General features: G+C 39.2%; 4 protein-coding genes across 5 annotated transcripts; 1 reads left to right on the top strand and 3 right to left on the bottom strand.

Annotated features, from left to right (window-relative positions):
• Nucleotides 1-1,804: 1,804 nt before the first annotated feature.
• On the top strand, nt 1,805-4,798 carry hmgcl (3-hydroxy-3-methylglutaryl-CoA lyase). The gene is made up of 9 exons (XM_061062936.1): nt 1,805-1,946; nt 2,155-2,238; nt 2,478-2,585; nt 2,708-2,803; nt 2,939-3,087; nt 3,193-3,256; nt 3,359-3,547; nt 3,669-3,794; nt 3,999-4,798. Exons 1-9 carry the CDS (start codon nt 1,857-1,859, stop codon nt 4,098-4,100), a joined length of 1,008 nt encoding a protein of 335 aa, XP_060918919.1. The 5' UTR covers nt 1,805-1,856; the 3' UTR covers nt 4,101-4,798.
• Nucleotides 4,799-5,569: 771 nt separating this feature from the next.
• Nucleotides 5,570-8,399, bottom strand: gjb3 (gap junction protein beta 3). The gene is made up of 2 exons (XM_061063120.1): nt 8,226-8,399; nt 5,570-7,581 (listed from the first exon to the last, which is right to left on the bottom strand). Exon 2 carries the CDS (start codon nt 7,516-7,518, stop codon nt 6,652-6,654), a length of 867 nt encoding a protein of 288 aa, XP_060919103.1. The 5' UTR covers nt 7,519-7,581; nt 8,226-8,399; the 3' UTR covers nt 5,570-6,651.
• A 3,338-nt stretch (nt 8,400-11,737) lies between these two features.
• On the bottom strand, nt 11,738-13,900 carry gjb10 (gap junction protein beta 10). 2 transcript variants are annotated; one of them, XM_061063145.1, is made up of 2 exons: nt 13,747-13,900; nt 11,738-13,322 (listed from the first exon to the last, which is right to left on the bottom strand). In XM_061063145.1, the coding sequence occupies exon 2, from the start codon at nt 13,218-13,220 to the stop codon at nt 12,429-12,431; it is 792 nt and encodes a 263-aa protein (XP_060919128.1). In that variant the 5' UTR covers nt 13,221-13,322; nt 13,747-13,900; the 3' UTR covers nt 11,738-12,428. The 2 variants fall into 2 exon arrangements, with proteins under 2 accessions (XP_060919128.1, XP_060919129.1); XM_061063146.1 differs by having other exon boundaries at nt 11,738-13,285; nt 13,747-13,871.
• A 402-nt stretch (nt 13,901-14,302) lies between these two features.
• Nucleotides 14,303-19,663, bottom strand: ppie (peptidylprolyl isomerase E (cyclophilin E)). Its single transcript, XM_061062304.1, has 10 exons — nt 19,576-19,663; nt 19,070-19,168; nt 18,937-18,980; nt 17,397-17,423; nt 17,194-17,275; nt 16,998-17,101; nt 16,791-16,914; nt 16,393-16,578; nt 16,121-16,263; nt 14,303-14,576 (listed from the first exon to the last, which is right to left on the bottom strand). Exons 1-10 carry the CDS (start codon nt 19,604-19,606, stop codon nt 14,508-14,510), a joined length of 909 nt encoding a protein of 302 aa, XP_060918287.1. The 5' UTR covers nt 19,607-19,663; the 3' UTR covers nt 14,303-14,507.
• Between the last annotated feature and the right edge of the window lie 444 nt (nt 19,664-20,107).

Raw genomic sequence — 20,107 nt, 5'->3', positions numbered from 1 at the left:
TAGCAAATAAGATACAAATGTTAAAAACATTCTTACATCCAATTCAATAAAAGTGACAATCGAAACAATTACTTCTGTACATACTGTTTAATTCTGTATCATTTGAAAGAGTTAATCGATGAATTCAAATCTTCTAACAACAAAAAGTTATTCCGAAGAACATTTATGCATAAAAATTAACCAATAAACAAAAAATGCAATTGAATTAATTGTGCTGTATTTAGAATCTACATACTTTACAAAGGAAAGTTTTATGTGTTTTTTTACGTGAATATGACAGTTTGGCCAAACAGTCAATAGCAAGTCTGAAAGAGAAAAGTGAGTGATTCACGTTTGTTAAAAAAAATGTAATTTTTGAGTTGGAACTCATTTATAGAGTCAGTTATTTATGGCAAGCCGTTTAGGAAATTAATATATTGAATGAAACTTTGAATATGTTGAACAAAGTCTAAATATATGGAATGAAACTTTGAATATATTGAATCAAATTTGAATATATGGAATGAAACTTTGAATATATTGAATCAAATTTGAATATATGGAATGGAAGTCTGTAGTGTTTTTTCAGCTGACATCTCCGTAAGAGACTCAAAAATTCCCTCAAGAAGGATGCACAAAGTGCCCTCAGAAATGTTTTGTTGAACATTACTACTCAAATGCAGTGAAAATGTTCCGATAATTGAACTATGATCTTCAAGGCGATGCAATCTACATTCCAAATTATTCATATCATTTTGAGTATGAACAGCTGTTTCAAAAATGTTTTGAAGTTCTAAAAAGTATTGGTATATTTCAGCTGAAGTAATTTTGTAAAATGAGCATATTAAGCAGGGTATCTGTATTCAGCAGGGTATCTGGTGGATAGAGAGATATGAAATCAGCTTCCATTCAATATATTCAGACTTCATTCAATATATTCAAAGTTTCATTCAATATATTCAAAGTTTCATTCAATATATTCAAAGTTTCATTCCATATATTCAAAGTTTCATTCAATATATTCAGTCTTCATTCAATATATTCAAAGTTTCATTCAATATATTCAAAGTTTCATTCCATATTCAAAGTTTCATTCCATATATTCAAAGTTTCATTCCATATATTCAAAGTTTCATTCAATATATTCAGTCTTCATTCAATATATTCAAAGTTTCATTCAATATATTTAAAGTTTTATTCAATATATTCAAAGTTTCATTCCATATATTTAAAGTTTCATTCAATATATTCAAAGTTTCATTCCATATATTCAAAGTTTCATTCAATATATTCAAAGTTTCATTCAATATATTTAAAGTTTCATTCAATATATTCAGTCTTCATTCAATATATTCAAAGTTTCATTCCATGTTCAAAGTTTCATTTAATATATTCAGTCTTCATTCAATATATTCAAAGTTTCATTCAATATATTCAAAGTTTCATTCCATATATTCAAAGTTTCATTCAATATATTCAAAGTTTCATTCAATATATTCAGTCTTCATTCAGTATATTCAAAGTTTCATTCCATATATTCAAAGTTTCATTCCATGTTCAAAGTTTCATTTAATATATTCAGTCTTCATTCAATATATTCAAAGTTTCATTCCATATTCAAAGTTTCATTCCATATATTCAAAGTTTCATTCAATTTGTTAAATATATTCAATTTCATTCAGTTTCATTCAATATATAAATTTCCTGAACGGCTTGCCACAGTTATTCCCTGTAAATATGGTTCTAACTCCCTATTTTCCATAACATGCTTTATTCTTTTTCCTCGCCCATAGATGGCGCCCTTTCTATACTTGCAAAAAGCCCACTCCACTCCTCCCCTCCCTAGAAGAGAGTGACGTCAGACTGGAGGCTGGACCATGATGGCGGCCGTCATGAGGCTAGTCAACAGAGGCACTTTAAGTTCAACAATGGGTCAACAGTTTTTGGCGTTTAGTTCCGCAGCAAAGGTAAAATCATTGAGTTTTCTAAAGATGTTATCTTCCACCTGGTAATAGTGAATGTTTAGTTTGCAGCAAGGCTTGTCATCCTACTGTAAGCGTCCTCCAGGTTCAGTAACATACATACATTTGGTTACCTAGCTAGTTGTAAGCTCGTCACTAAGCAACTTGTAAAAACCCTAATGTATGCATTCAATGTTTTTGTGTTTCTGTGTAGGCAGGCGCAAGAGCAGGTCAAGCTCTTCCTGAAAAGGTGAAAATAGTGGAGGTGGGACCTCGAGATGGTCTACAGAATGAAAAGGTAGCGTATAAAAATATATTCTTCATTTAATAACCAGAAAAAAAACATTAGTCTACGAATGTAAATATCTTAGATGTGTGATTAGACCTGACTTTTTCAAGTCTGCTCTGTTTCAAATGTTTTGTTGAAACAGGGCAGGTGCATTGCTCATGTGTTATGTAACCAGGCAAAGGCCAATATCCGTGTTGCCCTTGTGTCGTCTTTATATCCTGTTTTTGTTTCCCTGTTTTCACTCTTAGACCATCGTGCCAACGGAGACAAAAATACATCTGATTGACATGTTGTCAGCGTCAGGGCTTACAGTCATTGAGGCTACCAGCTTTGTTTCTCCAAAGTGGGTTCCGCAGGTGAGTTTTTTTTCTCTCTTAGAGCTTTTTCAAATTGTTGAGACACACCCCTTAGAGAGCAGTCAGAAAGTGTTGTTACCCCTGGCATTCATTGCATTCTGTCCCCTTTGCCATTATGTCAGATGGCTGACCAGGTGGAGGTGATGAAGGGGATCTGTAAGAGACCTGGCGTGTCTTACCCGGTCTTAACACCAAACCTCAAAGGTTTCCAGTCTGCAGTGAGTGTCAAGCATCATAATTCAACACTCTTTCATAATAGCTACAATGACTTACTGTACATCCAGCTCTTTATACACAGCTGTGTCTGAAGGTGTTGAGAAAAATATCCCTTTGCTCGCTCTAACACACTACAGGTGAAGGCTGGTGCTTCAGAGGTTGCCATATTTGGTGCTGCATCTGAGCTGTTCAGTAAGAAGAACATAAACTGCTCAGTGGATGAGAGTTTACAGCGCTTTGAAGAGGTTATGAAAGCAGCTAAAGAGGCTGGTGTGCCAGTAAGAGGGTAGGATTACAAGTTTTTTAACTGTCAACAAAACAGTAAATCATTTGAATTCAGTGCTTGCTTTGTATTTCTGCTATGTTTCATCTATGTTTCTCGTCACCACAGTTATGTTTCATGTGTGCTTGGATGTCCATATGAAGGCAATGTGGCACCTGAAAAAGTTGCACATGTGAGTTTTCAATAGGTACAAGTTTAAATGAAGGCTCAAGTCTTTTTAAAATAGTTGTCCTTTTTGTTTAAACAAGCCAAACTTTGTTTGTGATTTTTGCAGGTAGCTAAGCGTCTGTACTCCATGGGCTGCTATGAGATCTCCCTTGGTGACACTATTGGGGTGGGAACTCCAGGAAGCATGAGTGAAATGTTGCAAGCAGTGAGCAGAGAGGTCCCACTTAATGCTCTGGCAGTACACTGCCACGATACCTACGGTCAGGCCTTGGCTAACATCCTTGTAGCGTTACAGGTCAGTCAGGTTCTATTTTTTTTTTTTTTTTTATCCTCAGAAAAATGCAAACTTTGGTTGTCTTTTAAAAGGACAATGTCAAATATATTTATTTTAAGGTAAATATTTTCTGTTTTTGCAGATGGGAATCAGTGTGGTGGACTCTTCAGTAGCTGGATTGGGCGGCTGTCCTTATGCCCAGGGGGCTTCTGGGAATGTAGCCACTGAAGATGTAGTCTATATGCTGCATGGACTTGGGATTCAAACAGTAAGTGCTTCTGTCTGGCCTCATATGTCTTATACTTGCTTTGATTGCTAACATTAATTTGTAGATAACTTTTGAAAAGATGTTTTTTTTTTGAGAAAACACTGACTTATTGTTTACTTAATTCATTCATGAATCTTTTGTTTATTTGCTTTTGCTTATGAGGAAGAAGTTTGACTTTCCATCCTTTTTTTATTCACTTCTCAGGGGGTTGACCTCTCAAGGCTGATGGATGCTGGAGCTTTCATCTGTCGTACCCTCAACAGAAAAACCAACTCCAAAGTCTCACAGGCCACTTGTAAACTGTAAATGAAAGCCAAACCACACAGACTAAACAACCATGCAACCTGGAGCACTCATCTTTTACGTGTTCAGTTCTCCTCATTATAATTATGGAATCACTTTTCATTTACTTGTGTAAGAATATTTATTTAGTATTGGGATAGTCTTTCCACTGTTGAGAATAAACCCTCTGATCAGGTGATCACTATGTTAAAGCATAGCTGGAACAGTGCCTTATCACTTTAATCCTTCATATTATACCCATCACAAGCCTTCACCTATCTTTTAAACAGTGTGTATGCTGTATGGGCATTGGGGGCGAGCCAAATGGAAGCACAGATTTTGTTTATAGTAATAAGTTCAACAGTTAAGATGTCAGAGCGAAAGATAAACTCTCCATTGATGTCATACAGAGGCAGAAGTGTTGTTTTGATTTCTATCATCCTTAATATGCAGTGATCACTGTTTTCAAACTATTATCTTGATAGACAAAGGGAGAATCTAACACATTCAGCATGTATGATTTTGGGTATTATACCGATGTGTGAAATAATACAGATGTGCAGTACTTCTCTGATTTCACAGAATTGTTTTTACATGTAGAAATTCTAGTTGTACTTTATTGGTTAGATATTTATTTTGAAAAACCTGTCTTCTAATTAATTATGTACATATTTAACAATATTGTGAGTTAAAAAAAATAAAACTATTTCATAAGTAAAATGTCTCGCTGACTCACAATTTTCAGTGTTGGGAGACATCTCATGACAACTTGCACTCCAGCTTTCAAAGTTTCACATAGTTGCATGAAAGATAGAAGAATGGAAATGCCAAACAGAAAAGTAAGAGTCAAACTCCTTGTACACATGCTTGGCAAATTGATCAGAAACAAATTTTAGGGCAATGAAAGGACTACAGAGTAAGAAGGAGTGCTGTTACTTGATTGAATTGCCCTTTTCTCGTCAACATCAGATCTACAGATTTTTTAGCGAAGAACAAATTGAAGGCACAATATAAGGCCTTTAAACGAGGGCTATCTTTAGCAGTCTCTATGATAATTAGGCAGTTTGTTGCGGAAATGATTCAGAATAAACAACAAAACAGGTTTCTTTGCCACACCTCATGAAAACCTGATGGACAAGTCCAGCAGGCAGACTGAGATTCTTCACAAGAAATGTAAAAGGCAAAATGCTAATTGATGTAACTGGTGATTTGCAGGACAAGAAACTTAGTGATGAGTCAGCTGCAATGGAAACATTCCACTCCTTTAAAACAATAAGAAGGATAAGTCATATTTTGGGATAAAGAACGTGTTTGCGCTACCGTATGTTGACGTCTTTAGTTTATATAGATAAGGGTTGTTCCCACAAGTTATGTGTTTAACTGGGAATAGATCTAAAGGTCGTTTTTCAATGAAAGCCTTATTCCAAAATTAAACTCAAGCTATCAAAAAGCAGTCAGTAAGGACAATTCAGAAAATGAAAACACATTCAAAAGATGTTATATAAATTTAATTTATTAAACAAATTACTTTATTAACAGTGCAGAAAACATTTTTCCACCAAATGTCCATATTGAGCTATGAGAGATTCATAAGAATGTGTAGTAGTTCAACGAGCTGTCCGTTTGTTCAGCATTTCCTCCTTTCTACACTGTGCTCCGACTTCTAGCAGCAGCATTCCTTTTGCGTTATTTAAATCAACAATGGTCTTGGATGAGGCAACTTTGTGTACAAGCACGCCAAAGCACAGGCACTCTATGAACAACTTGAGGCTGCGTGTCATAAGAGCAAGCAAATGCCCACCGAGGCTTTACCTAAAGAAATATGGCAGTGATATATGCATGTTGCTGTAATAAATCTTAATTGGGAAAATAAATGCAGTAACCACGTTTTGGTCAGTTTGCACACCTTCAAGTATCACTCGGGCATAACTCCATGACTCAGAAGTGTCTGCACTCTCCAGCAGAATGGTCTACCTATCTCTCATGACTTGGAGTCATCAGTACAGCAAATTAGAGAAAGCTATGATTTCAGCTCAGTTAAATAAAAGAAAAAGATGTCTCTGAAATGTGTAGGTAACACTTGACTATAACAAGGCGCCATCACACTGCACTATAGACACTGGCAGTGCGGGTGAATACCTCTGCCAGGTGTGTCCTGCCTTCTTGTGTGCAGTGTTTCCTTTCCTTCCCCTCCCATGTTAAACCTCCTATCACAAGAAAGACAGAGAAACCACACTGGAATGTTCTCATACGGGTGAAGGGGTGAAGCTGAAAAGCCACACAGGCCTTTATTGTATTCAACAAAGAAAGCCACATATCATAGACAAATCAATTTGGCTCTGTGACTTGTAATTCTTGTGGATGTTGACTTGGGAAAACAAAGTTCATGTACGCTCAGAAAGAGTCTTAGATGTAGACACAGGGGCCCACAGGATGAATCCAGTTCAGATGACTCAGCTTCCAGGGTCTGACACACTCTGGCTCATAGTTCTGAGTCTGTTTTTCTGAGATTTGTCATTGAGTTAACACACAAGCACTGCTCATCTCCTTCTCTTTGGCCTGCTTTTGTTTTCAATCACGAAGAAGTGGACAGGTCTGGAGCAGAGGCCCGTATCTTCTCTTCAAGTCTGAGTCCACAAGGTCTGTGTGGAGACTTGAGTGCAGTCTTGAAGGATGGAGGCTTATCTTTCAGGTCGGACCCCGCGGGCACACGCAGGTGGCAGTCGCTGAAGGGGTCGTCGCTGTAGTTGTCGTGCTGCACAGCCATGGTGCGGCTGTGCCTCTTAACCTTGTTTGCGCATCTTACAACGCGTTTGGAGATGAGGTAAATGATCTCACAGATGTTCAGGACGATGCAGAGGGCCGAAGCTCCAACCATAAAGTAGGTGAAGACCTTTTTCTCAGTTGGGTGGCCGATGTAGCAGTCCACCTGGTTGGGGCAGGGCAACACCTCACACTTGACCAGCCTTGGCAGGTAGAAGCTGTCGTAGATGTGGTGGAGGATGTAAAGGAAGGAAACCTCGATGCCTGTCTTTACGAAGAGGCTGATCAGATAGGTCCACCACAGGCCGCCGTGCTTCTTGCCTGTGTTGTTGTATAGCTTGCTGGTGTCGCCATGCTTGGCCTTGTGCTTGCGCTCGCGGTCGTCACGGTATGCAACATGCATGACCACCATAAAGGATGGGCAGGTGACAAAGATGAGCTGAAGAGCCCACAGGCGGATGTGGGAGATGGGGAAGAAGTGGTCATAGCAGACGTTGGCGCAGCCGGGCTGCTTGGTATTGCAGTCAAAGTCTTTCTGCTCGTCCCCCCAAACTCTCTCTGCTGCCACCACGTACACCATCACCCTGAACACAAACACCACTGACAGCCATACCCGCCCAAACGCAGTGGAGTATTTGTTCACCCCACTGAGGAGGGCTTGGAAGGTCTTCCAGTCCATGTCGGCTGGCACTCAAATTGTTTCTTCACTTCTTCTCTTCCTGGGGCTATTTTGTCTTCAGACCTGGACATCAGAATAAAAAAAAATAGTTTAACATGTTTTCATTGTCTACTGAATACCCTGATGTTTTTTTAAAATTAGTAGATGTTCTTCCAAAGACAATGTAAGGGGACAACACCTCCTACAGGTCTCTTAAAAATGTCCCTAAAGCAACCAGCAACAATAACACAGTAATGGGCAGGCCTGGAGCCAAGCTGCTCTTCAAGGAAACAAGTTGGACCAACGTTTTAACACACCCTGAGTTTATACGTATCTTAAGAAGTAGCCTAACTTATAAATCTTGTAAATTTCATACAAAGATTAATTCAAGAGCCTACTTCAACTATAACAGCTATGTAATGGTTATGTGTAAAACATAAAAAGCAGACTTCAGACACCTGAATATGTCTGAGTCAAGCAGACTTTTACGCACAGACTGTATGCGTAAATGAGCCTTATTTCCTTTTCAGCTATGGCGCTTTACCGACACGTGTCTTTTCTTCAATCACTTTTACAAATGATAGTCTCGCAGACTATGGTAGAAAAGCCCACAAATTAGCACATTTGAAAACATCAATTTAAGTTCGGCTCAAGCGTGAACTTCACGATGCGTCCCTCAGCTGAGACACATCGACAGATCACTAGGCTACTATGAGTTCATTACTTACCAACAGAAGTTTCAGTCCATTCTTGGGTGAAATACTCGTGACTTAGATATCTCCGAGAAGTTTCTTGTTTCTTTATTGTAGTTTTAGTCCTTTAACGTACAGATCCGGCTCCCCTCGGCAGGTAAAGGAGCGCAGTGTTGAGAAAAGCGCCTGTGGGTGGGGTTAAAGAAGAAAGAATGGAGCTGCCCCAGATGTTCCTCTCTCTCTCTCTCTCTCTCTCTCTCTCTCTCTCTCTCTCTCTCTCTCTCTCTCTCTCTCTCTCGCTCCCCTCTCTCTCTCGTTCCCCTCTCTTTCTCGCTCCCCTCTCTTTCTCCCACTCACACGCCTGTGTTAGGTTGCAATTCAAATATTTTTTGCATAACAGTAAACACAGCTCACATAGACCGTATCCAAGTACTTTGGATATGTTTTGCAGATAGGCATACAGTCATATCATAAGAAAAAAATCATTTACGGAATTACATACCAAATCACAGCTTTGGAGGTTTAAGACCACATATGGTTTTAGTCTGTTAATGGCAATATTAAGACCACAAGAGGTCATTGAGGGTCTGTTACAAACTGAGGGACAGTTTAGTTTTATTGCACCACGATCAAAGAATAAATAACAACATTTGCCTTACATACAAAAAAGGCACCTTAATTGACAGTATCCTATCAGTATCTTTCTACTAAACTGTGTATCACAGAGAGTTATTAAGGCAGAGCACTGTCCTATGGGTTGTTTGTAAAAGTTTGGAGACAGCAGATTTTTTTTTTGTTTAAAGTTTCCAGGAAGGGTTATCGCCATGTCTCAACAGATTCCTGAGCATACGTCAGCAGACACACCTTGAGGTGAATGCATTTTTTGTTGTTGTTATGCAGTCACTTTGTGTTGCAGATTCTTACAGCATTCTGAGTGCCATGATAGAGAGAAGATCAGAGTAGGGAGATCAGTTCATTTGTCACAGAGTGAGTATGTTGGCAGGCAACCAGAAAAAATATCCAATTTCCCTGTTCGTCTTTTTTCCGTACTTTTTTTTCCATAACCTAGGAGTGCCAACAAGGCGTATTGTGTCCCCTATTCTCTTTCCAACCAAGCTCTACTCAGATGACACTGTCAAACGCTCATCCTCATTGTCACATCAGACTGTCACTTTTTGTCTCCTCTATACAATCTTTTAAACCCCACAACCTAACTTAACAGACTTTTCTTACACTTTATAGATCAGATATCCTTATGGGGCTTCTTCACTGTGCATCTGTAAGGAAAGCAGCCCTTTATTGGTTTTGTTTGTGAATGAATTGAAGTCCATGAATGTTGTGGGGATGATCAAATATTAGCCCAAACAAAGCATACAAAACATAGCTGTGCCAGAACTTGCCAGTTCTTGTAGGCCTGTGTGTGAGCTTTTAGAATTCATGGATTCACACTACATGAAAGGATTAAAGACAAGTTCATATATCATTCGTCAAGTCAAGTCATTTTTTTTGTTCAGTACAATCACACACAATGTCTCAATGGGCTTTTTTAGGCACACAACAGTAACGCCTCCCAACCAAACCCATCACTTCAAAGGAGAAAAATACATCCACAAATTGTCCCTTATATCAACTTCATGACTTTAATTTACAAGAGTGTAACGTAAAAAGGTGTGAAAAGTCATGTTTGGATTGAAAACCTGATAATCTGAATAGCTTTTTCTTTACTTTGTTTAACTTTACAAAAATTGAGATGTGAAACTGTTTGATGGCAGAAATTCAGTAGTTTGGTACCAGGTTAAAATATGGTTGACCACAAGCAAATTAGGCATCTGTATAGTTACATTTATGAAGAAATGACACTCTCAACTGTAATGTTTCATTTCTACAACACTGAAAGTATGAAGTAGCCCTCTAAAGAGTTGTTGTAGTCTGTCCTTTCTTCATGAAACACTCCATTTTAAAGTCTCACGGCTGAGTGCTGCAACTCTCAGAAGATTCTCAGGAGGATCAAATCCAGCAGTGCTTTTTAAGAAAGCCATCCAAAGCTCGAACACGTGAATGAAACATCTGCAATCACAACATTTAGAGCAGTTCACGACACCAAAAAAATGGCATTAGAGTGGGGGAGGGGAATAAAAGTTGCTTCTTGGCTCCAGATGAAGAACTGGTCCAGGCAGTCTGCGGGGACACACCTGGAGGAATGCACCTTGTGACTCAACGTCTGCCAGCCACAAGTTTTAACAAGACAGACCTACACAACAGGATAAACAAATCGCTTTTCACTACAACAACTGTGAAAGGAAGGAAATGTACCAGAGAGCAGAGAAAGCAAGGACGAGGAGAGAAAAAAACTACCCGAGAAGAATTGGGAGGGTCTTAAAGTGGGAGTGATCTTTGGCTCATTTGGAGAACTACCCATTCAGGCTGGGCAAACACATTATGAACAAAGAAAAGGGCACAGTGTAAAGCTTGGTCATAAGGTCCTGTAGATATTATACAAAATAATATTTGATATATCACTTGAGAACTTAGATTCTGTGCGGACAATATCCCCCCTAGCATAGAGGCCAGTGTGAATGTGACAATATGATTTGAATTAAAGCACTTCTTGTCATGATTAAGTTTACACAAAAGATCATATTTTTTACACCTCCTCCACATGAATCTCTCTGATCAGACATTTTTGCTTTTATCGGCTGTGGACTAAGATATTTATCAGTGACATATCTGCTGCTACCCTGCTACAGCAGAGGTGACTAATGACTTTTTGGCAGAAACTTGTCCCTTCCTAAAACTGTGCTCTACTTGCTAAGACACTCTACAGGCCTCACTTGTTAATCTTCATTGAAACTACTGTCTACTGGAATAGATTTAATAGTTTCAATGAAGCCTATTAACTGAAGTGTCTGCAGATTCTCCTCTCATATGTTTGTGGAAAGATGTATTGTGGTTTTGAGGTTTTTTTTTTCAAATGTTATGAAGTCATTCTTCATGGCTCTGAGCAGAAGAAAATATATTAATTTTATTTTGAGGTACTGAGGTGGCTGCACAACTTTCAGACGCCGATACCAAAGGGCAAGGGTGATAAAACATGCCATTTAACTCTCACTACATCTCCATAATCCCATGTAGCAGTTTAAATACTGGAATCATCCATTCAGAGGCTACACGCATTAACAAATTCCAGCGATGGGTGGGTCCAAACACATCATTACAGATGAATCAGCCCTCCTAAAAGCACCAATCAAGCTAAACAATGAAGGTACTGCTCCTAGCAACAGGGCAGTCTATGAGCCAAAGGGAAGGAAGAACTTTAAGGAACACATGGAACAAGTTCAAGAAAGAAAGTCTGAGATCTTCGTTAAACCATAGAACTTTCTTTGTCTGGTTTACATTATTCTGATTTGTTATGCAAAGACTTTTTTTTTTTTAACATGTTGTGCAGTTAAAACAATAGCTCTACATTAAATGCAGTACACACTTCTGTGTTTGGGCCTTTATAAACTGGATATCTTGCTCTTGAGAAAAATGAAAACACATACTCAATGTTTAAACAAGAAAAAAATATTTAATGAAAGAATATGAACAACTATGCAATCATGTGTATCTCAGTTCTGTGAACTATGCACATCCTGAAATCATTCAATCTGTTTACACCACAGCATTTACGCTGCAAAGCTCTCTGCTGCTTGTTTACAGAATGCAGTATGACATGTGAGAACAGTAACTTGCACAACAGAAAAACGGTCCAAACCTTTTGATAAATTATGAAAAGTACACTATTGACAGGGTCACATATGAATGTGTGCATAAGGAAAAGACAGTTCTGTTTGAAGCAAACTTTTGGATGTTGGGCAGTGAGCAGGGGAAAATTCTTACACAGAAAACCACATGTGTTTGTAAAACCACACTCGCCAGGCCATCGGGTGACTCATGTAATTGCTATCAAGGCTAAATCCAACACTGCATCACGTTTTTTTCATTATGCATGGGACTTCATCTGTAAATTCTGCTCTGACCCAAACCCCACAGTGTGCACATTCCAGTTCAATGAAACATGTCTTGTAGCCCAGGATTTCAAATTTTCTGGCAGTGTAGAACCAAACAGTTAAAACCTACATCAATCGTAATTCAGTCTCTTGGAAGAAAAATGTAGGAAGTCTTTAAGGAAGTGCCTGTATTTTGAGGTAAGACACTTTTCCATCTCTGTTTTCCATAAAGTCTTTCTTCGAACTATCTTCAAGATACGGCAACACTGTATGAAGGAGCAGGTGTGTCGGGTCTTTTTTTGTCTGTAAGCTTCAAAGTGTTTGACTCCATCAAGTTGCTTCCACTGGACATTGTGTTGGTCATGACATGGCGAGAGTGTTGAAACGAGCTGATACATTCACGGCAGCGTTTGCCAACCAGGTAGACGATTTCAAAAATGGAGAGAAGGATGCAGACCAGGCTGGTGACCACCATGAAGAGGGTGAAGATTCGTTTCTCAGTGGGCCGAGCAATGAAGCAGTCCACTTTGTTGGGACAGGGCTTCTGTTCGCACTTGATGAGCGAGGGGAAGTCGTAACCCTCGTAGATGTGGTAGACGAGGTAGACGAAAGTGATGTCCACGGCTATTTTGAAAACCAAAGTGAGGACATAAGTCCACCACAGGCCTCCTCGCTTCTTGCCGGTGTTCTGGTAGAGACGGCGGCAGTTCTCGCCATACTTGAGCCTGTTCTTCTTTTCTCTGTCTTCCCTGTAGGCCACGTGCATCACCACCAGGAGAGAGGGGCAGGTGACAAAGATGAGCTGCAGTGCCCACAGCCGGACGTGGGAGACGGGGAAGAAGTGGTCATAGCAGACGTTATGGCACCCAGGCTGAGCTGTGTTGCATTTGAAGTCCTTTTGTTCATCGCCCCATACCTTCTCTGCTGCCACCACAAACACCATGACCCTGAAGAGAAATACAATGGAAAGCCACACTCGGCCGAAGGCTGTGGAGTACTTGTTCACTCCACTGAGGAGGCCCTGGAGGAATGCCCAGTTCATGACGAGGTTTGTTCACAGTCTGTCTGCTCTTCCCGCTGATGGAAGACAGAGAAAGCACTTCTGAGCTGAAACGGCACGGACAGAAGTCGGGTAACCGTCACTCTAAGACAAAAAGAAAAGACAGTCATACCAGAGATAGAGTACAAAGTAAAGACAAAGACAAAGAAGTAAACTGAAGTAAGGCAAAGTTATGATTTCAGTATCGACATAACTTTGAGGTGAAACGAGCGAAGTGTGCACCTAAAAGTGTCTCAAACGTGTCTAAACTCTAAACTCTACCATGAAATAAAGCGTCCAGAATCTATTGTCCTGAAATACAGTCGGACAACTCACTCAAATCCACCGCTCGCTTTCCTTCTACTCAGCTAAATACGCTTCCAGGTTCGTACTTTCCGTGCGCAATTACGCGTTTCCAAAATATCAATTTATACACTTTTCTATCCAAATATACGGACTTGACTTAATCCGAACATGTTCGCGGTGCTATCCTGTATAGTAATTTACAAAAAATCATTTGAATACTTACAGTTAAAATGTTTTTCTACCGCGGTTCAGTGTCGAAGCAGGAGGAACGAGGTTTTGGGATAACCATCACCGATGAGTCTTCGCAGATTTCTCAACAGTACGGGAGTGAAGGGGGTGGAGTTGTCTGCCTGCCTTGTCTTCTCTCCACTCAACCTGCTCAGGTGGGGCAGCCCTGCTCTATCAAATATTTGTTGTTCCACTCAAGTTCCAAGAGTAGACGACGACTGATTTGTCTCATTTTCTCCGTCTTCGAGTATTTGTTCGAATTATGCTAAATCTGGTCGAACACGTCCACAGAATTCCGGCCCGTGATCATTTTAATAATAATACAAATAGAATTAAACTTACCTAGACGAGATTTAAAGCACACATTATATTTATAGCGTGCTTCTCTTCAACGTCCACAATTATTGTTTTTACAAAATCATTTACATTCTTGTAGCAACCGACTTCACTTTAATGTTTGTGCATTTATTCTTAACAAAAATAAAACTGGGAAAATACGCATTTTAAATAGTTAATCAAGCATCAGTAAAGGTATAAAAAAAAAACGATCAGAAGATCAATGTGATATTTAATTTGCAACAAGTCATCAGAAATTGGATTTTGATTCTTTATTTTAAAAAAAGTGGGAGTTTATTGAAATATTTACATTACAGCTGGTGTATATTCAAAGTACAAAAGACCAATAACAAACTCCTGCTCTCTCATTCATGCACTGTCTCCATAGACACGTACAAACTAGCACACAGTCTTTGACATTCACACATATTCTCCACAGTCAGAGATGATAACTTTCTGCTTCGTTTTGCCTTCTTTTGATCCCTCAGCCTGCAGAAAGGAAACACAAATTTACATTACTTACAAAATGCAGCATGATTGACTTAAACTTCTATCAGCAATTATTACAATAATAATATATATTTTTGCTACTGAAGTCAAGATTTACCAACTACATTTTCAGTTGATCCTTAAAATATAATCGTTTTTAAATCACCTCTTGTATTCAAGCAGCAGCTTCTTACTTCTGCTCATTTTGGTTGCAGTTGTACCTGTACATGTTTTATTTGCATTTGCGATGAGAAGTGAGGGATTTAGCTATGCTTAAAGAACATATTATTTCAGAGCTATAGTCATGTTTTAACATGCATGCTGGGTTATGATCACAGGTGCACAGCTCTTAATATGGCAGAATGCATCTCACATAGGTTTCCAGTGACTACATGTGATTTCATCTTATTTCCCAGTTCTACATGTAAATTAAATAGAGGTAACAGTATAAGCAAGGCAACAGCGATTCTGCGATAATTGATTTATTACTAAACAATCAAACTCCACAAAATCAAAATATTTGAAAAATACAAAATGTTACGAAAAAAAGTGAAGAGCAGGATTAATGTATTCACGGTCAGTTTCACCTCTTAACATGCAAAATCATTTAACTTCTTTTCACTGCTGTCTTCTCATTCACTTTACCCGTCTTCATGTCATAAACAGCACTGTGAGGAGTCATTAAGTAGTGAACTGTCAGTCAAATAGGAAATCTGTTAAGATCTTCATATTGTTTTTAATTTATTATTCATATTGGGCACCAATAATAGCATCACAAAATTCAGGACAAGGATATATTTATTCAGACCCTTTTTTCTCAAGTATGAAATAAATGAACTGATGAACTGTAAAGTGAGTGAGATGGAGCTGCTGACAATGGAGAGAAGTGTCAAATTTGTATGAATCTTTGTTTGTTCATGAGATAAAACATCACTCAGTATAGTAATACATTTCAGTGAAGTGTATGAACTACACCACAGACTGGAGTATCTGTGAACTGTGGCAGAAAAAAACACCAATCACATCTTTCCACCTCTTCAAGACACAGTCCTGCTCTCTTTCCTCTTCCCTGTCTGGAGTTGTTGGGTATTGAACAGTGAACTGAACTGGCCTTTTACTGAATCAGTATAAGACATGATTTCTCCTTTATTTCTTTGCACTCAATTTGAATTCAAATACTTATACTATGTTTTAGTTCGTATGGAATGACACTTGAATTAACAAAATCAAAGAAGTTTCACGAGCTGAAGTTGAGTGGTTCGTCACTCAAAGTAGTCCTTGCCTTGACTAAGTAAAGAGGGTGGTTCTCCTGGTGTGACCCTGGACATATTTGCTCACACAATAGTGAAAAAATGTGGTTATGTGTAAACACATGTAAGTTACAGGGGTATATAGAGCCTTTGTGATAGAGAGAGAGCGTTTTCTGTTCTGAGTGATTTGAGGCTCTTATAATAATTGTATACACACTTTGAAATAGGAATCCAAGATGTAATCATATTAAGAAATCATGTTGCATCTGCAGCCTAAAGCCTTTCATCCCTTACCTCCATTGAACGGAGCACATCCATCCCCTCCACCAGGTCTCCAAACACAACATGCTTGCCATCAAGCCAGTCGGTTTTATCATTGGTGATGAAAAACTGAGAGCCATTACTGTTTGGCCCAGAGTTGGCCATGGAGAGCTGTCCTGCAAGCACAAGAGACACAAGGTTTGGCCAGCTGTCTGCAAAATCTGCTAGTAAACATTAACCATGGGTCTAATCCAAGGAGAGACCTCACACTATGCAATCTGACAGCTGCCCTCCAAACTTCCTACCTGGAGCGGTGTGTTTGAGGACAAAGTTCTCATCGTCAAACTTCCGGCCGTAGATCGACTTGCCGCCGGTGCCGTTGTGGTTTGTGAAGTCACCTCCTTGGCACATGAACTGAGGGATGATACGATGAAAGCTGCTGCCTTTGAAGCCAAATCCCTTCTCGTGTGTGCACAAGCAGCGGAAATTTTCTGTATAGGATAAAAGAAGGGATTTATTAATGTCTGTGAACCCATATTTTGTTTTTCAAAGGGTGATGCTACTAGCATCTCACACTGGGTGTTGGAATTTGTTGTATGGTGTTGTTCATTCTTTACAGACTCTCACTTGTAACTTGAAATTGTGCAGCTATAGTAAATTTGTTTTTGTCAAAGATGCAATGACAAGCACATGGATTTCACACCTGCAGTCATGGGAACAATGTCAGCCCGAAGAAGAAAGCGTAGCCTCCCTGCTGGCTTGTTTCCAATCTTGATGTCCATGTAGACCTGAGGATTAACTCTGCCTTTTTTAGCGGGAGGCTCGTCCTGCAAAAACAATTCATCCTTTGTGTCATTGTCTTAAAATAGAAAAGAAGAAGCACCAGCACAGAAAAAGAAAGCCGCCTCACCTCCTGCGCTGCAGTGTTGGTTGATTCTCCAGTGGCGCCCTCGCCCTCAGCCTCCTCTGTGGTTTTACCAGAGAACTTCTTCAGCCAGTCGTCGTCCGACCAAACTAAAAAAAGAAAGCAGAGTTTGAATCAGAATTAAAAGATGCAAGTTGACATCCAGTCAAACGATTGCTGCAAAAAGGCTTTCAACAATCACCTGGTCGAGAAGAGCCTTCTTTGATTCTCATGGGCTTGGCAGTGTTGACCCGGATAGTTCGTCCAAAAAGCTCAGACTCATTCTAGCAGACAAATAGAAATAAAACACAATCTCTCTTTCTGTGCTTTTTGGGTACACTTGTAGTGACAAGCTTTTAGAAATAAAACACCACTGACAAATGTGCACCAATATGATCCACTTACCATATTATCAATAGCTGCTGCAGCATCCTGTTGAAGAAAAGGAGCATAGGTTAACAGGTAAGTGGACTTGTGTAGTGCTTTTCTAGTCTTCTGACTACTCACACTGTATGTCACATTCACACACTGATGGCAGAGGCTGCTGTGTTAAGTGTTCATCAGTATTAACTTATCCAATTCATTCACATTCACAGCCACTGACAGCAGCAGGAGTAATTAGGGGTTCAGTGTCTTGCTCAAGGACACTTTGACATGTGGCTGCGGCTTGGGATCGAACCCCTGACCTACTGGTTGAGAGAAAACTGATTTTATAACTAAGCCACAGCCTGTTAGGTTTTGATCAGAGACTTTTTTTTTTAATCAAAAAAAGAAAATTCAACTGTCAATTCAAACCGTGTGTAAATTGAATTTACAGCTTTCTAACTAAAATGTGAAAACAGGTTCCTGATAAATGAGTTCAGTTCATATTCCTGTTTCAATGCTAAATCACAGCCATAATAATGACTGGTTATCTCCCCCTTAAAACCAAGCTTTCCCTGATGTTGCTTTTTTTGGTTATTCTGTTAAAATCTTACTATTAGCATCAGAAAATAACAACACATCTTACAGCAGCCCAGAGATAAAAAAAAAGCAGCATATGGCATGCCACTCCAGGAGCAGCGACATGTGGCGTAAATTCAGCGCAGCTCCTCTTTTGTAAAGTGTCTCGAGATAACACTTGTTGTAAAAATAATGATTGATATATATTCAGCGGCCTGTGCCATGCATCTCGTCTGTCACACCAGTACCACCCAACTTCCACCACCATGATGCATATGTAAATCAATACCAGTGGTGCTGCTTTACTACATTTATATTTTACTGCTCAATGTTTGTCTTTATTGAAACTGTAAGTGCAACATAGCGATGTGTTTAAAGACGTGTGTATGTTTCTCTTGTCTGGTTTTCATGTGTAGTGATCAGTGATGACAGTTAAGACATTTCAAAGACATATTCTTGCAAATTGAACCAGCTAACAAAGTTAACCCAGCTGCTGTAAGACGCGGACTATCACGGATATGCTCAAATGTGTGTGTGTGGGGGGGGGGGATTTGTAAAGCTTGTGAAATAATCTGGGTTTTTTTCCCTACAGATCTAAGTTTTTTAAATAAAAATAAACCTTGTTTCGAGCACGTTTGGTGTGACTGCAGCTTCTTTCCCTGTCGCTCTGCTGTCTGCATGTAGGAGCACCACAGGGGCAGAACATAGTCCAGGATCCATACGGACCAAGCCCTTATGGGTAAATTAAGTTCATAACGTCATCGCACAGCATGCTGTAGTCTGTGAACTTATCCACACAGGAGAGCGCTGCATTATATCCAAACAGATAACGCACGCTTCACTTCTCACTCACAACAGGAGCAGCCAGTGTTACAGACACATCCAATAAGGAGTTTTGAGTTTGTAATGTAGTCATGCTGAGGAGGTTACAGGGGGAGCAGGGATGGCCTGGGCACAACTAATATTTAAGAAAATAAGGGTGTAATATATTATAAGTACATACCTCTCCCAATTCAAATTCAATGAACGCAAATCCTCTGTGCTTTTCTGAAAGAAGAGCAAACACATCCTTACTTTAGTGTTTTACTGCAGAAACAGGAAACAGAGAGAGAGAGCAGGAAAAGTCTTCATCTTACCTGTTTCATAGTCTAATGGTATCTGGATGTCTGTGATGTCTCCAAACGGAATAAACGCTGCATGCAACACCTTCTCATCCACCTCCTCTGCTAGTCCACCTGACAGAAACAAATCAAAAGATTAAAGTAACCAGTCAAGAAGTGTTTGCATGCACATTTAAGGAGCAGGTTCATGTTCCAGTCAGAAGCTCCTGCTGAAGTCTGGTTTATTAGTTCAGTAAGTGTGTTGATATCTCATTACTTTTGTTTACGTGTCGCACTTTACTAAGATTTTGGGAACTACAAAATCAAATTAAAAGTCGTTGCCATGTTTTGACCTGAAGCTTTCACGTTTTACCAGCTAAATCTTTTCATATCTACGGCTTTTTAGTCTATATCTTTATGAAACTCTACACATTTAGTACTGTGAAATTAGTTTCATGTAAATAAATGTCCTACGTTTCTTTCCTACTGTTACTTAAATATGATAACTAACTTATTTCATGAAAAAAAACCCGGTAACTTACCAACATACAGCACTCGTTTGTTCGCCGCCATGTTGGATTTAACTCTTCAACTCTGACCCAAGCGGCTTGTCATTGGTGCAGTCAGACTAAAGCCCGCCTCCCTATGTCTATATTACCTCCAGCGCCCCCTGTTGGAGGAATCCCTCTATTATCCTACAACTCACTTTGTGTGGTTAACTGTGATATTTAACGTTTTAATTGCAGAGAACTACGTCAGCAACTTCACTATAAAAGCTCAGGTCTGTTTCTATCATTTCCCATTAATCCAGACATATATACCCAATAATTCATTTTGTTTTAGTCTACATCTGTAAATTTTGTAATTACTGTACATAGCACAGATTCTTGCACTTTCTGCTTATTGCACTTCTGGTGAGATGCCAAACCTCATTTCGTTACTCTATACTTGTATATGTGTAATGACAATAAAGTTTAATCTCTCTCTCTCATCATTTCGTGATGTCATCCTAAACTTAGCCTATAGGCTATTCGTTAACTTTTTGCAAAATCTATGTATTTGAACAATTTAAAT

This window comes from Labrus mixtus, chromosome 18 (genome assembly GCF_963584025.1).
Source record: "Labrus mixtus chromosome 18, fLabMix1.1, whole genome shotgun sequence".
In the NCBI taxonomy this organism is placed as follows: Eukaryota; Metazoa; Chordata; class Actinopteri; order Labriformes; family Labridae; genus Labrus; species Labrus mixtus.
This window is presented reverse-complemented; position numbering and strand designations above follow the sequence as displayed.

What these genes read in the sequence shown, in the direction of transcription:
- ppie (XM_061062304.1), bottom strand. Translation starts at nt 19,606, where the DNA reads ATGGCGGCGAACAAACGAGTGCTGTATGTTG. An exon ending in ACCATTAGACTATGAAACAG is followed by an intron (nt 18,981 to 19,069) that starts GTAAGATGAAGA and finishes CTCTTCTTTCAG; the next exon opens with AAAAGCACAGAGGATTTGCG. An exon ending in AGAAGGCTCTTCTCGACCAG is followed by an intron (nt 17,102 to 17,193) that starts GTGATTGTTGAA and finishes TTCTTTTTTTAG; the next exon opens with TTTGGTCGGACGACGACTGG.
- gjb10 (XM_061063145.1), bottom strand. Translation starts at nt 13,220, where the DNA reads ATGAACTGGGCATTCCTCCAGGGCCTCCTCAGTGGAGTGAACAAGTAC.
- gjb3 (XM_061063120.1), bottom strand. Translation starts at nt 7,518, where the DNA reads ATGGACTGGAAGACCTTCCAAGCCCTCCTCAGTGGGGTGAACAAATAC.
- hmgcl (XM_061062936.1), top strand. Translation starts at nt 1,857, where the DNA reads ATGATGGCGGCCGTCATGAGGCTAGTCAACAGAGGCACTTTAAGTTCA. An exon ending in TCAAAGGTTTCCAGTCTGCA is followed by an intron (nt 2,804 to 2,938) that starts GTGAGTGTCAAG and finishes AACACACTACAG; the next exon opens with GTGAAGGCTGGTGCTTCAGA. An exon ending in ATGGACTTGGGATTCAAACA is followed by an intron (nt 3,795 to 3,998) that starts GTAAGTGCTTCT and finishes TTCACTTCTCAG; the next exon opens with GGGGTTGACCTCTCAAGGCT.